Below are 14,527 nucleotides of genomic sequence, written 5' to 3'. Positions count from 1 at the left end.
AGCAAAAGAATATGCATTTCAGGAAAATATACTCACACATGCATCATTCATAATCTTAATATTTTTTATTATTGAATAATAAGACGATGATTTTTATTCTGATTAATTTTTCAATAATTTAAAAAAGATATGTAGCTGGTCTTTAATTTTATTTTCTCTAAGGAGCCAGTATAATTGAACATGGATCTTCTCAATCAAACTTTCAATTAACTAAATATAGTTTATTGTTCTACTGCATGATGAATAAAATTAAATACCATTTAATTATAATTTATAAATAATATGATATTTTACATTTGATATAATATTGATGACTTAAAATTTATGATATTTATGAACTCTAAATATGGCTATTAGCTAAGTACTAATTATTGTAACATCCCAATTTTTTTTATTTATTATTATTCCTAGTGTTTAGTTAAGTTTAGAAGGAGTTTAATGCTTGATAAATGAGTTTTATTCTCTATTTATTTAAGAAAAGAGAATTATTGAAAATAAGATTTATAAAATATGTATAAGGAAATTTCTGAATAATAATAATAATAAAACGGATTAAAAAAAAAAAAAGGGAAAAAAACGGGGTACCAAACTATAATTTTGTCCCATTTTAATATGGGGTCTTTAACTGGAATTTCTGCCAAAATATTCGACGTCTTTCTTTTTCACCTTCTCCGGCGCCTTCTCTCATTTTTCCAGTAGGGTTTCAACTTTGCAGATCATTTTGGTAAGCCAAATGACTTCTTTTCATTAAACTCTCTTCATGAAAGTTTTTCCACTCATCTAAATCTATCTAATGATGGTAGTTTTATACTGTTTAGAGATAATTTTTGGGTTTAGGGTTTGAAGCAAGTGTTGAGTTTTGATGATAGGTAAGCATAATATTGTAGAGCTATTTTAGTAGATCATTTCTATCAGTTTAGTTTTGTTTATTGACTGACCTAATATTTTTAAATGAATTATTTTAGTTAAACAGATATTTATTTATGAAAATATGATATTTATACCATGAAACTGTTGATTAAATTATTTACTTAGATGCATTTGATGTATAGTGAATTTCTAATGGTTGGTTTTTGAGATTTAAAGTTAAAATAGGATTTTTGAATTTTAAATATGATAATTTCAGATTTAAAAATTTGAGAAAAATCTGTATTAAAGTAAATACCTTGAAATGTTTAAATGAAAATTTTGGATTGTGAGGATATATAAATTTTGTGCTAAAAGACTTAATTATGGGTTATGAGAGGTTTGGGTTTAGCATAGAATTAGAAACTTTAACTTATATATATATGTTAGTTTAAGTAATTAATTAAATAGCTTGTGTATTGATATGTAAATGTATTGGTTGTGTAGATTAAATTATTGGGCTATTGGTATGAGCACGGGGTTAACCTTGTGGTAATACTTGTTCTAGACAAGAGGTAACCACTTTCCACTTATTATTCATGCTCGTAGGTTGTTTGTGATTGATTTTGAATTATAAGGAATTTATGAAATATTATTGAATTACGATGTGAGCTATGAAAGTATGTTGTTATTGAAATTGTCTTGTGAGACTTTTGTTGCAAAAGATATATGTTTACTATTATGATGATCTTAGGTATTATGAGTCAATTGAAAAATGGAAAATCCCAATTGATTTTTACATGTTGATGATTGTTTATGAATGCAATATTTTGAGTGTTGATATATGAGGGGTGGCGGATGTTGATGATGGGTACTATAACAAAGAGGATATAAGGGGGTGAATTATGTACATTTGAGGATATAAGGTGGTAGGGCCATCAGGTGTACACTGATTGGTCCTTTGGCCCAATTATTCATTATAGGGCATTGACACCCTACTAGTAGACTAGAGGGGAAACCCATGGTCCGGTCTGGTGCTCTGTGGATTTTGGCCGGTCCATATCACTTGATCGGTGAGCTTGTCTAATTACCAGTCACATGGATGAGGATTTAGCCCATGGGTTTAGTCAGAGGATATAAGGTGGGTGGATATAAGGGAGGTGAAAAGATTATTGATTATACTTTTTAATATGCTTTGACAATATGAAATTTGTTGGAATACTATGAATTTGCTTTTGTCTCACTTGACACGTCACGAGTACTTACTTGTATGCTTGATAAGTAGGATTGCTGGTTACTGAGACTTTTGTCTCACCCCGTTGATTTAACACTTTTCCAGGTGATAGTTCCCGTTCGGGTCAGTCAGGGAAGGCTCCGGAAGCTTGAGCTGCTATTGCAAAATTGTAGCGCTTCCACTCTTTTGATTGTGTTGGATAGATGTATATTGCCATGATAGGGCCCACTCCACATACTCTGATATGTTTGAGATTGATTATTTTGACAGTGTACTTTTGAGAACTGTTACTGGACTGTATGCTGGTAGAAGGCCGGAGGCCTTTAGGTATTTGCATGTGATTTCTTTTGTTTGATATGAGTGGTGAATCCACAGTGATCTTTGACATGAAATGACTTTTGATTTTGTTGAAAGTTATGAAAGGTACTATTTAGTAAAATCGTGTTATGGGCTTATGGTTGAAAATGATATTCTAGATTTATAATACCCAAAGCCCTATCCATTATGAATATCTTTTTGCACGCAGTTAATTTAGGAAAGTTCTTTTAACCATGATAGACATATTTATGGATTGGTTTAACTCTTTTTCTATCATGGTTAATCTCATATGATTTAGGATATTTATATAACCATGATAGTATTTCTAAATATTTTTACAAAGTTTCTTTTCTATCATGGTTAACTTTTTGATATTGATTACTTTATAAGTGTAGTAGTTTCGTTGTTACAATTATAACCTATATGTACCTCCTGTTATTAATATAAAAACTAAATAACTAATTTATAAATATTAAAAAAATTAATTAAATTAGTTATTTATATTAAATAGATATTGTTTTTCTTAAAATATCCCATCATTCATATGCATTCCCTTTGATGAAAACTTATTAACATATATAATTAGTATAGGAATTAATTACTTGGAGACAAATTAATAAATATTGAAAATAAAATTTGAGTTATTATATATATATATATATATATATGACCAAATTAACTTTTCAATTAGCAATTGTTTTTGCTATTGGCTTATTCACCCCATCATCTGATGAATAATAACTAAGTCCGCACATGTGCCGCATTTTCGCAATCCATGTGTTCCATTGTTCGCTGCTATGTATAAATAACAACTCTCGTATTGCGTTTGGTAGGAAACATTAAAAATAAGAGATTGTGATTGGAATTGCAATTGAGAAAATATATTAAAAGAGTGTTTAATATGAGAAATTACTTGTTATAGAGGATTAGCCAAACCTATATACGTGGGATTGGAGAATACCATAGGAAGAAGTGATATTCCTCAATCTCACCTTTGTGAGTTTGTCTAATCCCATATAATAAGTAATTATTTATGCCAAATGCTATTTTAATGATTTGTTTTAATTGTAATTTCAATCCTAATCCCTTATTTTCAATGTTTCATATCAAACGGAACCTCAAATCTCAATATTTATAAATTAAATAACGTTGATTCTTTGTAACCCAGGAATCTGCAATTTTTTTTTGGCCGAAGGAATCTGCAATTAATTTCTTAAATTTTGTATGAGTGCACGTTTAGTTTTTAAATAATCATTAGATGTTCAAATAAATCCAGAAAGAATTAGTGTCTCTGCACCTTCACATTCTCTTCCTGATGTTTTCTTCCTCTCTCAACTTGAATCTTTGCTATGTTTGCCAATTCATCGCAATTTTTTATTGGAGGGAAATATATTTATATTAATTATTAGTTACATTACTGGAATGTATAACATAACTTTTACACAACCAACAAAATTTTACATGATCTTTTATAAAGTTTGAGATGAGATATACATTGCTAATAGCTTATAATAAATAAATTAATACTAATTAAATGTATAAATATCATTTATTAAAAAATTGATGAATTTTTAAAAATATCATCTGATATATATAAATTGGCCAAAAAAATCCAAAAGAATTAGAAAATCTAATTTTATGACAAAGTAAACTAATTTATTGAAAACTGCATTTTATTTGATTGTCTATTTGAACGGGACCCAAAAATATGTAGAGCTGTATATGAACTTAAAATTTAAATTCTTTATAATTAAATATAAAATTTTAAAAATAAATTTATCATTAAAAGGTTATCCACCTGAATGATGAGATAACCATACTTATCATTTCAATATAGATAATCTAAATGATATTCTGCTTGGATTTACTTAAAACTATACTCCCTACAATCCAGTCCTAAATGTAAAATCATTTTATTATGTATATTATACTACAAAATTAATCTTACATGTTCGATTTAATAATAATTTATTTTGAATAATTTTTATTAATATTATGGCTAATCAAATAGTGATCCTATTATTTTGATTTATTAAAAAAATTAAATTTAAAAATTATGAATCATTAATGGCTTATATTTGTAGAATTTGCAGGATGGAATATAAATAGATATTAAATGTTAAACAATAAAAAATAAGCAAATTCCTTAAATGAATAATATTTATTAAAAAAGATAGTAAAAGTTAGAGTTATTTAAAAAAATCAGCTGTTTAAATACAAGTTTAAAAATATCAATTGTTCTTGGCAATGAGATTAACAACTGTTATTAACTTATTATGACTTCTGCTAGCTCTCATCCTTGGCTCTCTACCTTAACAAAACATTTTTTATTCAATTTTACCAACGCACGCTGTGATTGGTCACACTAAATTTGGCATGTTTTTATCTTAAAGATAATTTTATTAATAATATAATTTTATATTTATAACACCACCTAATATGTTGATGAATCTTCTTTTTTTGCCTTCTTTTTTTCTTTTTCTTTCTCATCCTCCATGCTATCTTGCAAGTTGAGAGCTTTTTTACTCAAACAAAAAAAAAAGTTGAGAGCTTTCACACCTTTTTTTTCCCTTGTTGGAAATTTCTTGTAGGTTATAGATGATAAAATTTAGAGTTAAACAGGATAATTCTAGATATATTAGTGAGATAAAAACTTTACAAAATTAATATCCATGTTGGAAGAATATAATTTTGTGGTCATATTGTTAAAATTGTCCTTATTTTTATATCATACAGATAGTTTAATATTTTCAAATTTATATTTTAATATGTAGTCTTTTAAATAAGTATAATTTTTGTAATCATTTCAGGTAGTTTAGTATTTTCAAATTTATATTTTAATATTTAATTTTTTAAATAAGTATAATTGTTATAATCATTTCAATAAATATCGTTTTCTCCATGTATGGATTAGAATTATATGTTGGAAAGAAGAGCTTAAATATCATCTAAAACTAAAGTTTTTCATCAAAATGAGACAAGTTTTCTAATAAAAGCATAACAAGTGTATATTCTGGTAAAGAAACAAGTGTATATTTCAATTGCATTATTATTAATTACTTGCTTTTAAAAAATCATACATTTTTATATGCTACCTCCGGTTCTAATTATATAATTAGGACCGGAGGCAGTATATTAAAATTTACATATTTATCATAAAAGCTATATTAAATGGGAGTTTTCTTTTCCATGGATTGGTATAAATTAAATAAGGTGTATTGAAGATTATCCGAATCCAAAATCTTATATATAGGCCATATTTTATCTAACAAATCCACTTGATTATTATTATTATTTATTTTTGGATACAATTGAAAATGTACCTGAGTTTTTTGGATGAGATATGAGAATTGCGAACCTGTTCATTTTGAAATAAACTAATAAGAAGGACAATTTATAATCGACGTGCTTCAAATATTATTCTGTTCAAAGTATAACTCTTCATTTGTCAACGGTTATCAAAGAAATTACCAAAATTAAAAAAAATTAAGACCAGAGGAATATAAATATTGGCAGCGATCATTTACTTACTCACTAAGAAGTAAACATAAATGCATGTTTGGATAAGATTAAAAACTTAAAAATCAATTGCGACAAAAGAGTTGGTTAATAAAAAACATTAATGTTTGAGATAATCCTAAGGCTCATTTGTAATAACTTATATATCATGAAATAAATATATAAGAGAAGTTTTATCTTGATTTACATAAACGTGTTTATAAATACTTGTAATTGAGTCCAAACCAACCTTTTGGTTGTAACCAAACTATTACTTAACAGCTACTTTAAATTGATGCATTTTTTTTTCTTTTATGACATTTAACTTTTCTCCATCTTTAAACTTTGTGAAAATGAAACATTTTCAACATGTTATCTACGTCAAACTGATTTTTTTTTTTTAAAATAAAAGCCTATGTAAATATAGGTCACATTACGTTAATTGATTGTTTACTTAGCTTTTATTTTTTATTTTTTTTTAAAAAAGAGAACACGTGGAAAATAAGAAAATTTATCATCTTGTCTGATCAGCTCTTAAACTTTTCACTATGACAGAATCAATCAAAAGTTCAAAAACGCTAATGAAACCATTAAGCAAACTCCAAAACGGAAAAGGATGAAAAAAAAAAAGAAGAATTAAAAAAAGATACATTTGATGACTTCGAAGTTGGGACTTGAGAATCCGGGTTGGTGGATTACTGGTATTGGGTCAACGATGACCGTTTCCACTTTGAGGTGAAACGTGCAAGAGATTCCGCATGCAGTTTTCAAACACCCAGAAATTCTTCCAATGCCATTTTAATAACTTCATCATCCACTAACTTTTTCTCCCTACTTTTTCCTTTTGCTCCAATCTCCGTCGATTCTCCCTCTGCGCACTCCGGTTAGTGCACTGATTGATTCATTTCTTGTCAATCTTTTGCATGCCTAGTTAATCCTTTAATCTCTGATTGATGTTTACTGTATAATTAATCTCTTGTGGCTTATGATGAAATCGTTGACGATTTTTTTTGGTATGAAAATGAATATAGTCGTGGATGATTGAGATGAAAACTGATCTCTCTCTTGGTATTGGGACGAAAATTTGGAAGATGAATGTATTAGGATGAAAATTCGTTGAATATGACGCAGTTGTAGATGACTGAGATGATGGGGGTTTAAATTTTGGAAGCTCTACGGTTTACTGTGCTATTAGGACGAAGATTTATCTCTGTGTTTATTTTAGATATGCGCTTTTTCAGCTTATGAGGCGATTAAGAAATCTTGTGTTCCCACTACCTTTCTTCCTCTTGCCCCACCAGGACCAACAGCACCCGTGGACCAGGGTTATCAACTTTTCAATGGGGCCAAGTTCAAAACGAATTTTCTTTTCACTATTTGGTACTGCTCCTCTAAAATATGATTGAAATCGGGACATGAATTATTTGATCTTCCAAAATGTTTTTTCCATCGTTGAGGCTTACCTTTTGTCCTTCCCATTTGCCACCAAGGAAAAGCAATGTGCACTGCTTACTGTTGACCTGTTATAAATTAGGGAAATTCTCTTTCATGGGCAGGCTGCTATAAGAATGATGTTGAAATTCCTACCACGTTGATAATTGATATGCAGAATTCAAGGCATGATATAGCCTGCAGATGGAAAGTTTCTTTAACTTCATGGATGTAGTGAAGAATTCAGGAGTAGGGTAGGTTCTTTCCCATGTATTTGCAAGCACTCTATTATTGGTCACTAATGGGCTAACTTGATCAAGTGACCGTGAAGAGTGATTTGAATCTTTTGAACGTGGAAGTTTGCATAGTGCATCTGAAGCATGAAGGAAGTAGAAGAGAAGAGAAAGTGGATGGCAACTGAGAAGGTGGACCTCATACGTACACTCCATTTCTCTCTCGCCCCCACTCGCTCTCTTTTTCTCTGTCCCCCAACGGATTTTGAGTTCAGAAGAACCAGATTCCTGGGGAGAGGGGCAGATGCATCGTTTTACTTGGACATCAAAGCTATGGGTATGAATGACCTCCTTTGGTTGGGTGTGGAAATACTCTGCAGCAATTAACTTTTACGATGAGTTGTAAGCTGCTTTCCTCGCTTGTCTGCCCAAAACACTACATTCAACATTGAATAAAATGGGCGACTATGTTTTCTTTGTAGGACAGCTTGGGGGATTGAAGTCCCAAGCTACAGCAGATTTCTGCCTGTTTCACTCTATTTACGTTTTATATGATTGTTACCAACTTTTATTAGCATATCATCCAATCCCTATTTACTGTGATGGTCAATCAGATCTGGAAGAATGGTTCATGCTACACTTACACCAGGTGTTAAAGGTCTATTGGCTCATTTTGGCGCAAAACTAGAGAACGTGGCTCAGATTGGGCCATAACACTTCACTGAGTTGTGTTGGTCTCCGTGAGAGCTTTGCACAATTACATGAAGAGCTTAAGGTTCAATCAAAATTTAATCTTGATAAAATTTATAAGAAGCTTGATTTTCTTATTGGTAGGACTTGAACAGAGGTTAACTTTTCTAGATGAAAGAAGTCATTGGCTTTGAAGAGCTGTATGCTGACAGAAGAATTAAAGCTTCAGTAAGCAAAGTCATGAAGCTTGCTTCTTGAAGAAAATAGAGGATGTGTGGAAATAAGTTATTTTCAAAAGAATTGTGTAATATTATTTGACATTGTGGTGTTCTCTGATGTCCAGCACTTTTCTCATTTGTCATGCATTAGAAAACAATCTAGTTCTCACTCTCACCGTGAGCATGCTGTTGCTGTTGACTTTCTGAATGATACTGCTATAGCGGATATTATAATTATAATGTACAATCTTTCCTTCCTTTTTTTTTTTTTTTTTTTGGTTTTTGTTTTTTGGTTCACACTTTAGGGAAGTTCTGGAAATATGTCTGACAAAATCTCACCTGAGAACCTTCTCAACAACCTCATGGACACATTCACTGAGAGGCGGAAACCTGTCTCATTCTTTGATGGAGAGAGTTCATACTCTGTGAACTCTCAGTTTAGGAGACTGTTTGGACGTCAGAGGCCTGTGCACCATCTTTTAGGGGGTGGAAAAAGTATGAAGCGGAAACCTGTCTCATTCTTGTTATTATGATTATAATTATCCTTGTTTACTTTTTTTATCCTTTGATGTCATAGCTGCTGATGTCTTGTTATGGAGGGACAAGAAGATTTCTACTAGTGTTTTAACTAGTGCAACATCTGTATGGGTGCTTTTTGAATGGCTTAATTATCATCTCCTGACTCTTTCATGCCTCGCTCTGGTTCTTGTTATGGTTGTGCAGTTTATTTGGTCAAATGCTTCAGGCTATTCTAGCAGGTTTTTATCAGAGAACATCTCATCTCTGCTTTTGCATGAGTTTATTCTGATGTAATATACTGCTTCAAGTGAACTTTTTCTTCCTGGTAACAGTGTGCCATCTAAAGTACCCCGCCTTGTTCTCCCAGAAGATTTCTTTGTCAACATTGCAACAACAGCTGGTGCTGAGGTTAACCGAGGTTTGAGGTTTCTTCAAGATGTTTCTTGTTCAGGAAACTTGAAGCAATTTCTTGTTGTATGTTGCTTTTCTATGCCTCTTTTGTACTTTATTATTGTCATTTTGATACAAATTCATACCTTTCTAGGTTAAACCATTGTTCACTTTCTGAAACTATTTTTTCCTTTCTGCATTTTCTTTTCACTCTATTCACTTTGTTTTAGAACTTCATCTTTCAATTTTGACATATTATTTTTATTTGTGGTAGCTTCTTGTTTGGTCTTCAAATTCCTGGCACGATACTAATCTCTGCCTATAAAAAGAAGTTATTGTAATTTATCCAAACTGCAAAGAAACTAGCGTAGTTTCACTCCGGATGATGAGTTGAATACCACAATGATGCATATTTCTACTACACCCTCAAATGTAGCTTCCTCCTCCTCCTCCTCCTTCCCCCCTTATCTAATTTTCTCCTTTTCCAAGGAATTTGTGACTAACACCTAAAGTGTTCTCAGGTTGTTGGAAGCTTGATGGCCGCGGCTGTGATTGGAGGCTGGTGCAATTTCCTCACTGTCATTTATATTGGTAGGTGACCTTCTTTCTCTTGCCATGCTTAGTATGTAGAGAAAATGACATCTAAGGACTCATAACATAGATAAAAACTTTCTCAAGGATCATACAAATAAGATCTTAATTTGACAATCCAATCTTAAATTATGAGATCTTAATGTGGAACTTGTATAGACCTTGACTTTTCTAACCTTAATCTTCTATGCTTGGCTTTTCTAATGCTTATGTCAAATAAGTGCTTAGTATCATTTCATGTGGCATGACCTGTTCTGGAAAATTCACAAGGATTGAATTTGTAGAAAATTCAACAATGAAGTTGTTATCGTTCCATTCAAATTCAGTTATTTATGAGATACTTCATTTTGTGTGGAAAGGTTTTGTGGCTGCACATACACTCCCTGTTCTGTATGAAAGGCATGAGGATGAAGTCGACAAATTTGTGTACAAAGCTCTTGATGAAATGCAGAACCGATTCCGGAACCTCGATGCCGGTCTTCTCAGCAGGATCTCCAAGGGAAAGCTCAAGGGAAAGAAGCATGATTAGATTGCTAGTAATGCTTTTCTGGTTTTAACTTGAATAAGTTGTATTTAATATTCTGTTTCAATATATTGTGCTGGATGCTGTTTCTGCTTCTGTTTCTTAGTCTTTGACTTGGAAGGGAGGCTTCATTGTTTGTGAAGGCAGTTGCGAGAAAGAAATTTAGTCTCCTAATTATCTGTCATGAATGAACTTCGTGTGTTTTCTCATGGCATAATTCAGATTTCCTCAGATCTTCATGTGCATAGACTGTATAGAGTCCCATATCCATTACCGTTTCTCTCATACGAGGAATTTTTAGACATGTGAAAATTAATATCTTATAACTTAAAGATAATTGTATAAGCAAAATAAAAATATGCAAATTACATAAATGTGCTACTTTTATAACTACAATGAGCAATAGGTTAAGGTGCGTCCCTAATATTGTGCATTGTGTTTTATTCAATACCTGAAGAATTTTTACAAGTACATTTAACATTTTAAATGTCTTATCCTAAATTTTAAATTAGGGTACTTGTCGTATGTGAAAAATATTTTAGAGTATTGAATCATGGAATACTTTACGATACTGGACGTACTTAGAAAATTATTTTAGGATATTAACTAAACTACAAAATATTTTAGAGTGTTAGTCCTGAAAAAATAATTTAGAATACTAGATGAATCTTAAGCCATAAGCAAGTGAGCATTGCGCAGGAAAATCTTAAGCGCAGGAAGATCTTAAGCTCTGGCTTTTGAGTATTCAAATTTCTAAGTAAAATCTGTCTACTTATTTAATGAAATTGGATTTATTTCCCATAAAAAATGACCTTGAAAAATTAAATGATTATAAAAAAATTTAATGAAATCATTAAAATCGATAAAATGAATGGAAGGAAAACCATTGGAAGCAATTATTGTACTGGCCTGTGACCACAAAATTAAATGCGAGTACGTAACGTCCTACTCGGCTCAATTATTGTGCTGGCACAAATTTCTGGGAAGAAAAACTTCGTTTCCTTCAAAACTCTCAGGACTCTGCTTAGCAATCGTGTCTCAGTTGTTCTCAGAATTTGTTCTTTGGTTTAATTTGGGTTTTCCTCTTTCATACTCATACTTCAGATCCCCTTTTTGTTGAATTTGAATTGCATTTTCCTATTCATGGCCCTTCATCTCAGCAGTGCGTGGTTTGGTAGTTTTCTGGGTCACTCGAGAGTTCAGAGAGTAAAATCAGTTGCTTCTAAGGGCTCTGCTACTCTCAAAACAGAGGAAGAGAAGAAGATCAAGTTAGGTGGTTCTGACTTGAAGGTGACAAAGCTGGGAATTGGAGCTTGGTCCTGGGGTGATATTACTTTCTGGAACAATTTCAAATGGACTGGTACATTCCTACTTCCCTTTTATGAATGACTGACTTGTGTCCCCTTCATATCCATATTCCATAGTGAAGTAATGAGTGAAAACAGTGAATTCATGCCGGTCGTGCTACGTTTAAAAATTAATTATCAGATCTCTATAGTTTTATTTGATTTTTAGTTAGGTTTTTGTAGTTTAATCAGATCTTGTCAAGTGAAATTATTAGGACCTGATAAAAAACAACCACATAAATTTGATTGAAATCAGATAAAACTATAAGGATATGATTAAAAAATAATTAAAAATCGGGTGAACGATAGGATGCTACGCACTAATCACCATTTTCATATGGATTGGTAATTTGATATTTTACCAACTCAACCCAAACCGGGTGGATTGGGTGTGAATTGGTGTGTTATTCGGGTTAACCCACCCGCCAACCCACACTTTTTCCAAAAAACATTTTAAAAAATATTAAATCTAATCCCTAGGCCATGTAATTCTCATTTTAATAACATATTTCACATAATCAACATGATTTAATCTAAACCTTCTTCTAAGACATATTAAATTAGTAGCACTTATTAGTCATTAAGTTAAATCTTCATTTCTAACCAAATAAAATGAATTTTCCTTACCCGAAAAAAAAAACGAATTTAAAGGCAAAAAATGATCTAGGTTAAACGGGCCAACTTGTAACCTATATGGGTTGGCTCATTTAATCCGTGGGTTTAATGGCCAAGATTTAAAACACACATTTTCATTTAGCCTTTTTTCAAACCCAATCTGTATGAGAAAATGGGCCCTTCGGGTTTTGATCTGACCCGGTATACATGGAACTCTCTTTCTTACCCATCATCAAGAGCCCAGTACTGATGGTTCAAAATTGCTTGGGCGTGTGTTATGTGCCTAAATAGAATGGGCTTGAATGAAGCCCAAGGCCCAAACGTTAGACTTGGCTCATAATGTTGGATTAGATATAGTCGAGATTGAGCCTGGTGCAGGAGCACAAACAACTCTGGACGCTTACGCTTGTATTTTTTTTTTTTTTTAAAAAGAAACTCTGGACACTTACACGGAAAGTTGAGGAAATAGAGTATCCAATTACTTTTAAAAGTGTTATGTCAAACATGGCCAAGCAGTTTTTGAATGGTTGATTTCTCTTGTTTGGTCATGTTAGAATAGTTTTTAAGCTTAGGAGTTAGCTACTAAGTTTTTTTTTTTAAAAAAAATGTTTGGTTATCTTTTTATTAGAAACAATTTTATTTGAACAACTGCCGAACACTAAATATGAGTGTTTCTCCTAACATGGATTCTGTCCTTAATTCGTCATGTTGTGAGTGTCTAACTCCTTCAACTAACCCCAACTAATCAAATAAGAATGCTCCTCCATTCCTTAATATAAAAGCTAATTAGGGAATTATTATAGATCTTATATATAAGATCTATTTTACATGTGTATCAAAAATTTTTTTCAAATTAACCCTATTGGTGTTCTCCCAGCAATAATAAGTAGAAGAGGGAGAGAGAGAATTAAGGAAGATCCTTAGGGTGTTTTAGAAAAAACATATTATATTAACCAATTTAGTTGACATCTTTAATCAATTAATCTATTTAAATTAGTTAATTAGGCCTTATATTAAGGATCGAAGAAGTATTATAAAATCAAATAACTGATTTCGTATAGAAATCCATCATAATTGGAGTACCTTCTAAATCAAGTGAATTCATTACGACACGCCAGTATTCAGTCTTATATTGAGGCATAAAAAGCTGGTTAGGTCAAAATGGAATATAAAAACAAGAAAAAACGGGACAAGGTTAAATATGAGACCTCTATAGGAGACAAGATAGATGGCTTTGGTGCCTGAAACAAGCTGCATCTCAACCTGCCACAGTCTCAGTAAGCACGACTTCTAAACTTGTTTTACTACTTGGTATGCATGCTCCATGGTACATTACACATTATGTCATTTTTCCCTTTTTACTGGATGGATAAATATTAGAACCTCACTGTTTTATATTTTTATTCAGATGGGGATTGGCAAACTCTAGTCGCTTTGATCCTCCTTTGGTTGAAATAATTTTAGATTTCCCATAAGAATCAAATTTTGACATCAGTATTTGTGGTTCCTGTAGATAAGGATGATAAAGCTGCCAGAGATGCTTTCAATGCTAGTGTTGATGGAGGTCTAACCTTCTTTGATACTGCTGAAATTACGGTTCTAATGTGAGCATTTATCATCTTCTTTCCCCCCAGATTTCAACAAGTGTCAATGTTGGTGAGAGTAGTAAGATTTTGTTCCCTCTGCAGCTCATGCTAGGAGCAGTAAATTCAGAGGTTCTTTCTTGGAGGTATATGTGCTAAGATTTCAGTTGTGCCTTTTTCATACAATTTGAGTTAAAGAGGGATATTTTTACTCAGCCTTGCCCCTACAAGCAGAGAGGCTATTTTACGGATTTGAACCCCTGACCTCTAGGTCACATGACAGCAACCTTACTATTACTCTCTGAGGCTCACCCTCTAAGGAAATTTTCAAATCAATGCTTCTCATTGTTTGTTATATAAGGTTTATCAAGGAAAGAAAACGGAGAGATCCAGGAGCAGAGATTGATGTTGCTACCAAGTGTGCCGTATTGCCCTGGCGGCTTGGTCGTCAAAGTGTTCTCACTGCACTTAAAGATTCCCTTGCTCGACTTG

The 14,527-nt window shown here is 32.0% G+C and overlaps 2 protein-coding genes and 1 long non-coding RNA gene across 5 annotated transcripts; all 3 read left to right on the top strand.

Annotated features, from left to right (window-relative positions):
* The first annotated feature begins 668 nt into the window (after positions 1-668).
* Positions 669-2,298, top strand: LOC114737570 (uncharacterized). The gene is made up of 3 exons (XR_003739442.1): positions 669-724; positions 1,354-1,421; positions 2,186-2,298. It is a non-coding gene; the product is annotated as an uncharacterized LOC114737570 (long non-coding RNA).
* A 4,427-nt stretch (positions 2,299-6,725) lies between these two features.
* On the top strand, positions 6,726-10,736 carry LOC114737569 (reticulon-like protein B8). 3 transcript variants are annotated; one of them, XM_028925521.1, is made up of 6 exons: positions 6,726-6,779; positions 8,774-8,963; positions 9,046-9,226; positions 9,320-9,461; positions 9,899-9,968; positions 10,328-10,734. In XM_028925521.1, exons 2-6 carry the CDS (start codon positions 8,789-8,791, stop codon positions 10,495-10,497), a joined length of 738 nt encoding a protein of 245 aa, XP_028781354.1. In that variant the 5' UTR covers positions 6,726-6,779; positions 8,774-8,788; the 3' UTR covers positions 10,498-10,734. The 3 variants fall into 3 exon arrangements, with proteins under 3 accessions (XP_028781354.1, XP_028781355.1, XP_028781353.1); XM_028925522.1 differs by lacking the exon at positions 6,726-6,779 and adding an exon at positions 7,741-7,752 and having other exon boundaries at positions 10,328-10,736; XM_028925520.1 differs by lacking the exon at positions 6,726-6,779 and adding an exon at positions 7,759-7,897 and having other exon boundaries at positions 10,328-10,736.
* A 791-nt stretch (positions 10,737-11,527) lies between these two features.
* LOC114737554 (uncharacterized oxidoreductase At1g06690, chloroplastic-like) lies at positions 11,528-14,178 on the top strand. Its single transcript, XM_028925503.1, has 3 exons — positions 11,528-11,851; positions 13,966-14,056; positions 14,141-14,178. Exons 1-3 carry the CDS (start codon positions 11,635-11,637, stop codon positions 14,148-14,150), a joined length of 318 nt encoding a protein of 105 aa, XP_028781336.1. The 5' UTR covers positions 11,528-11,634; the 3' UTR covers positions 14,151-14,178.
* The last annotated feature ends 349 nt before the right edge of the window (positions 14,179-14,527 follow it).

This window comes from Neltuma alba, unplaced genomic scaffold (genome assembly GCF_004799145.2).
Source record: "Neltuma alba isolate B1F8T4 unplaced genomic scaffold, ASM479914v2 tig00013463_pilon, whole genome shotgun sequence".
In the NCBI taxonomy this organism is placed as follows: Eukaryota; Viridiplantae; Streptophyta; class Magnoliopsida; order Fabales; family Fabaceae; genus Neltuma; species Neltuma alba.
Note: the sequence above shows the minus strand (reverse complement) of the source record. Positions and strands in the feature narration are given on the sequence as shown.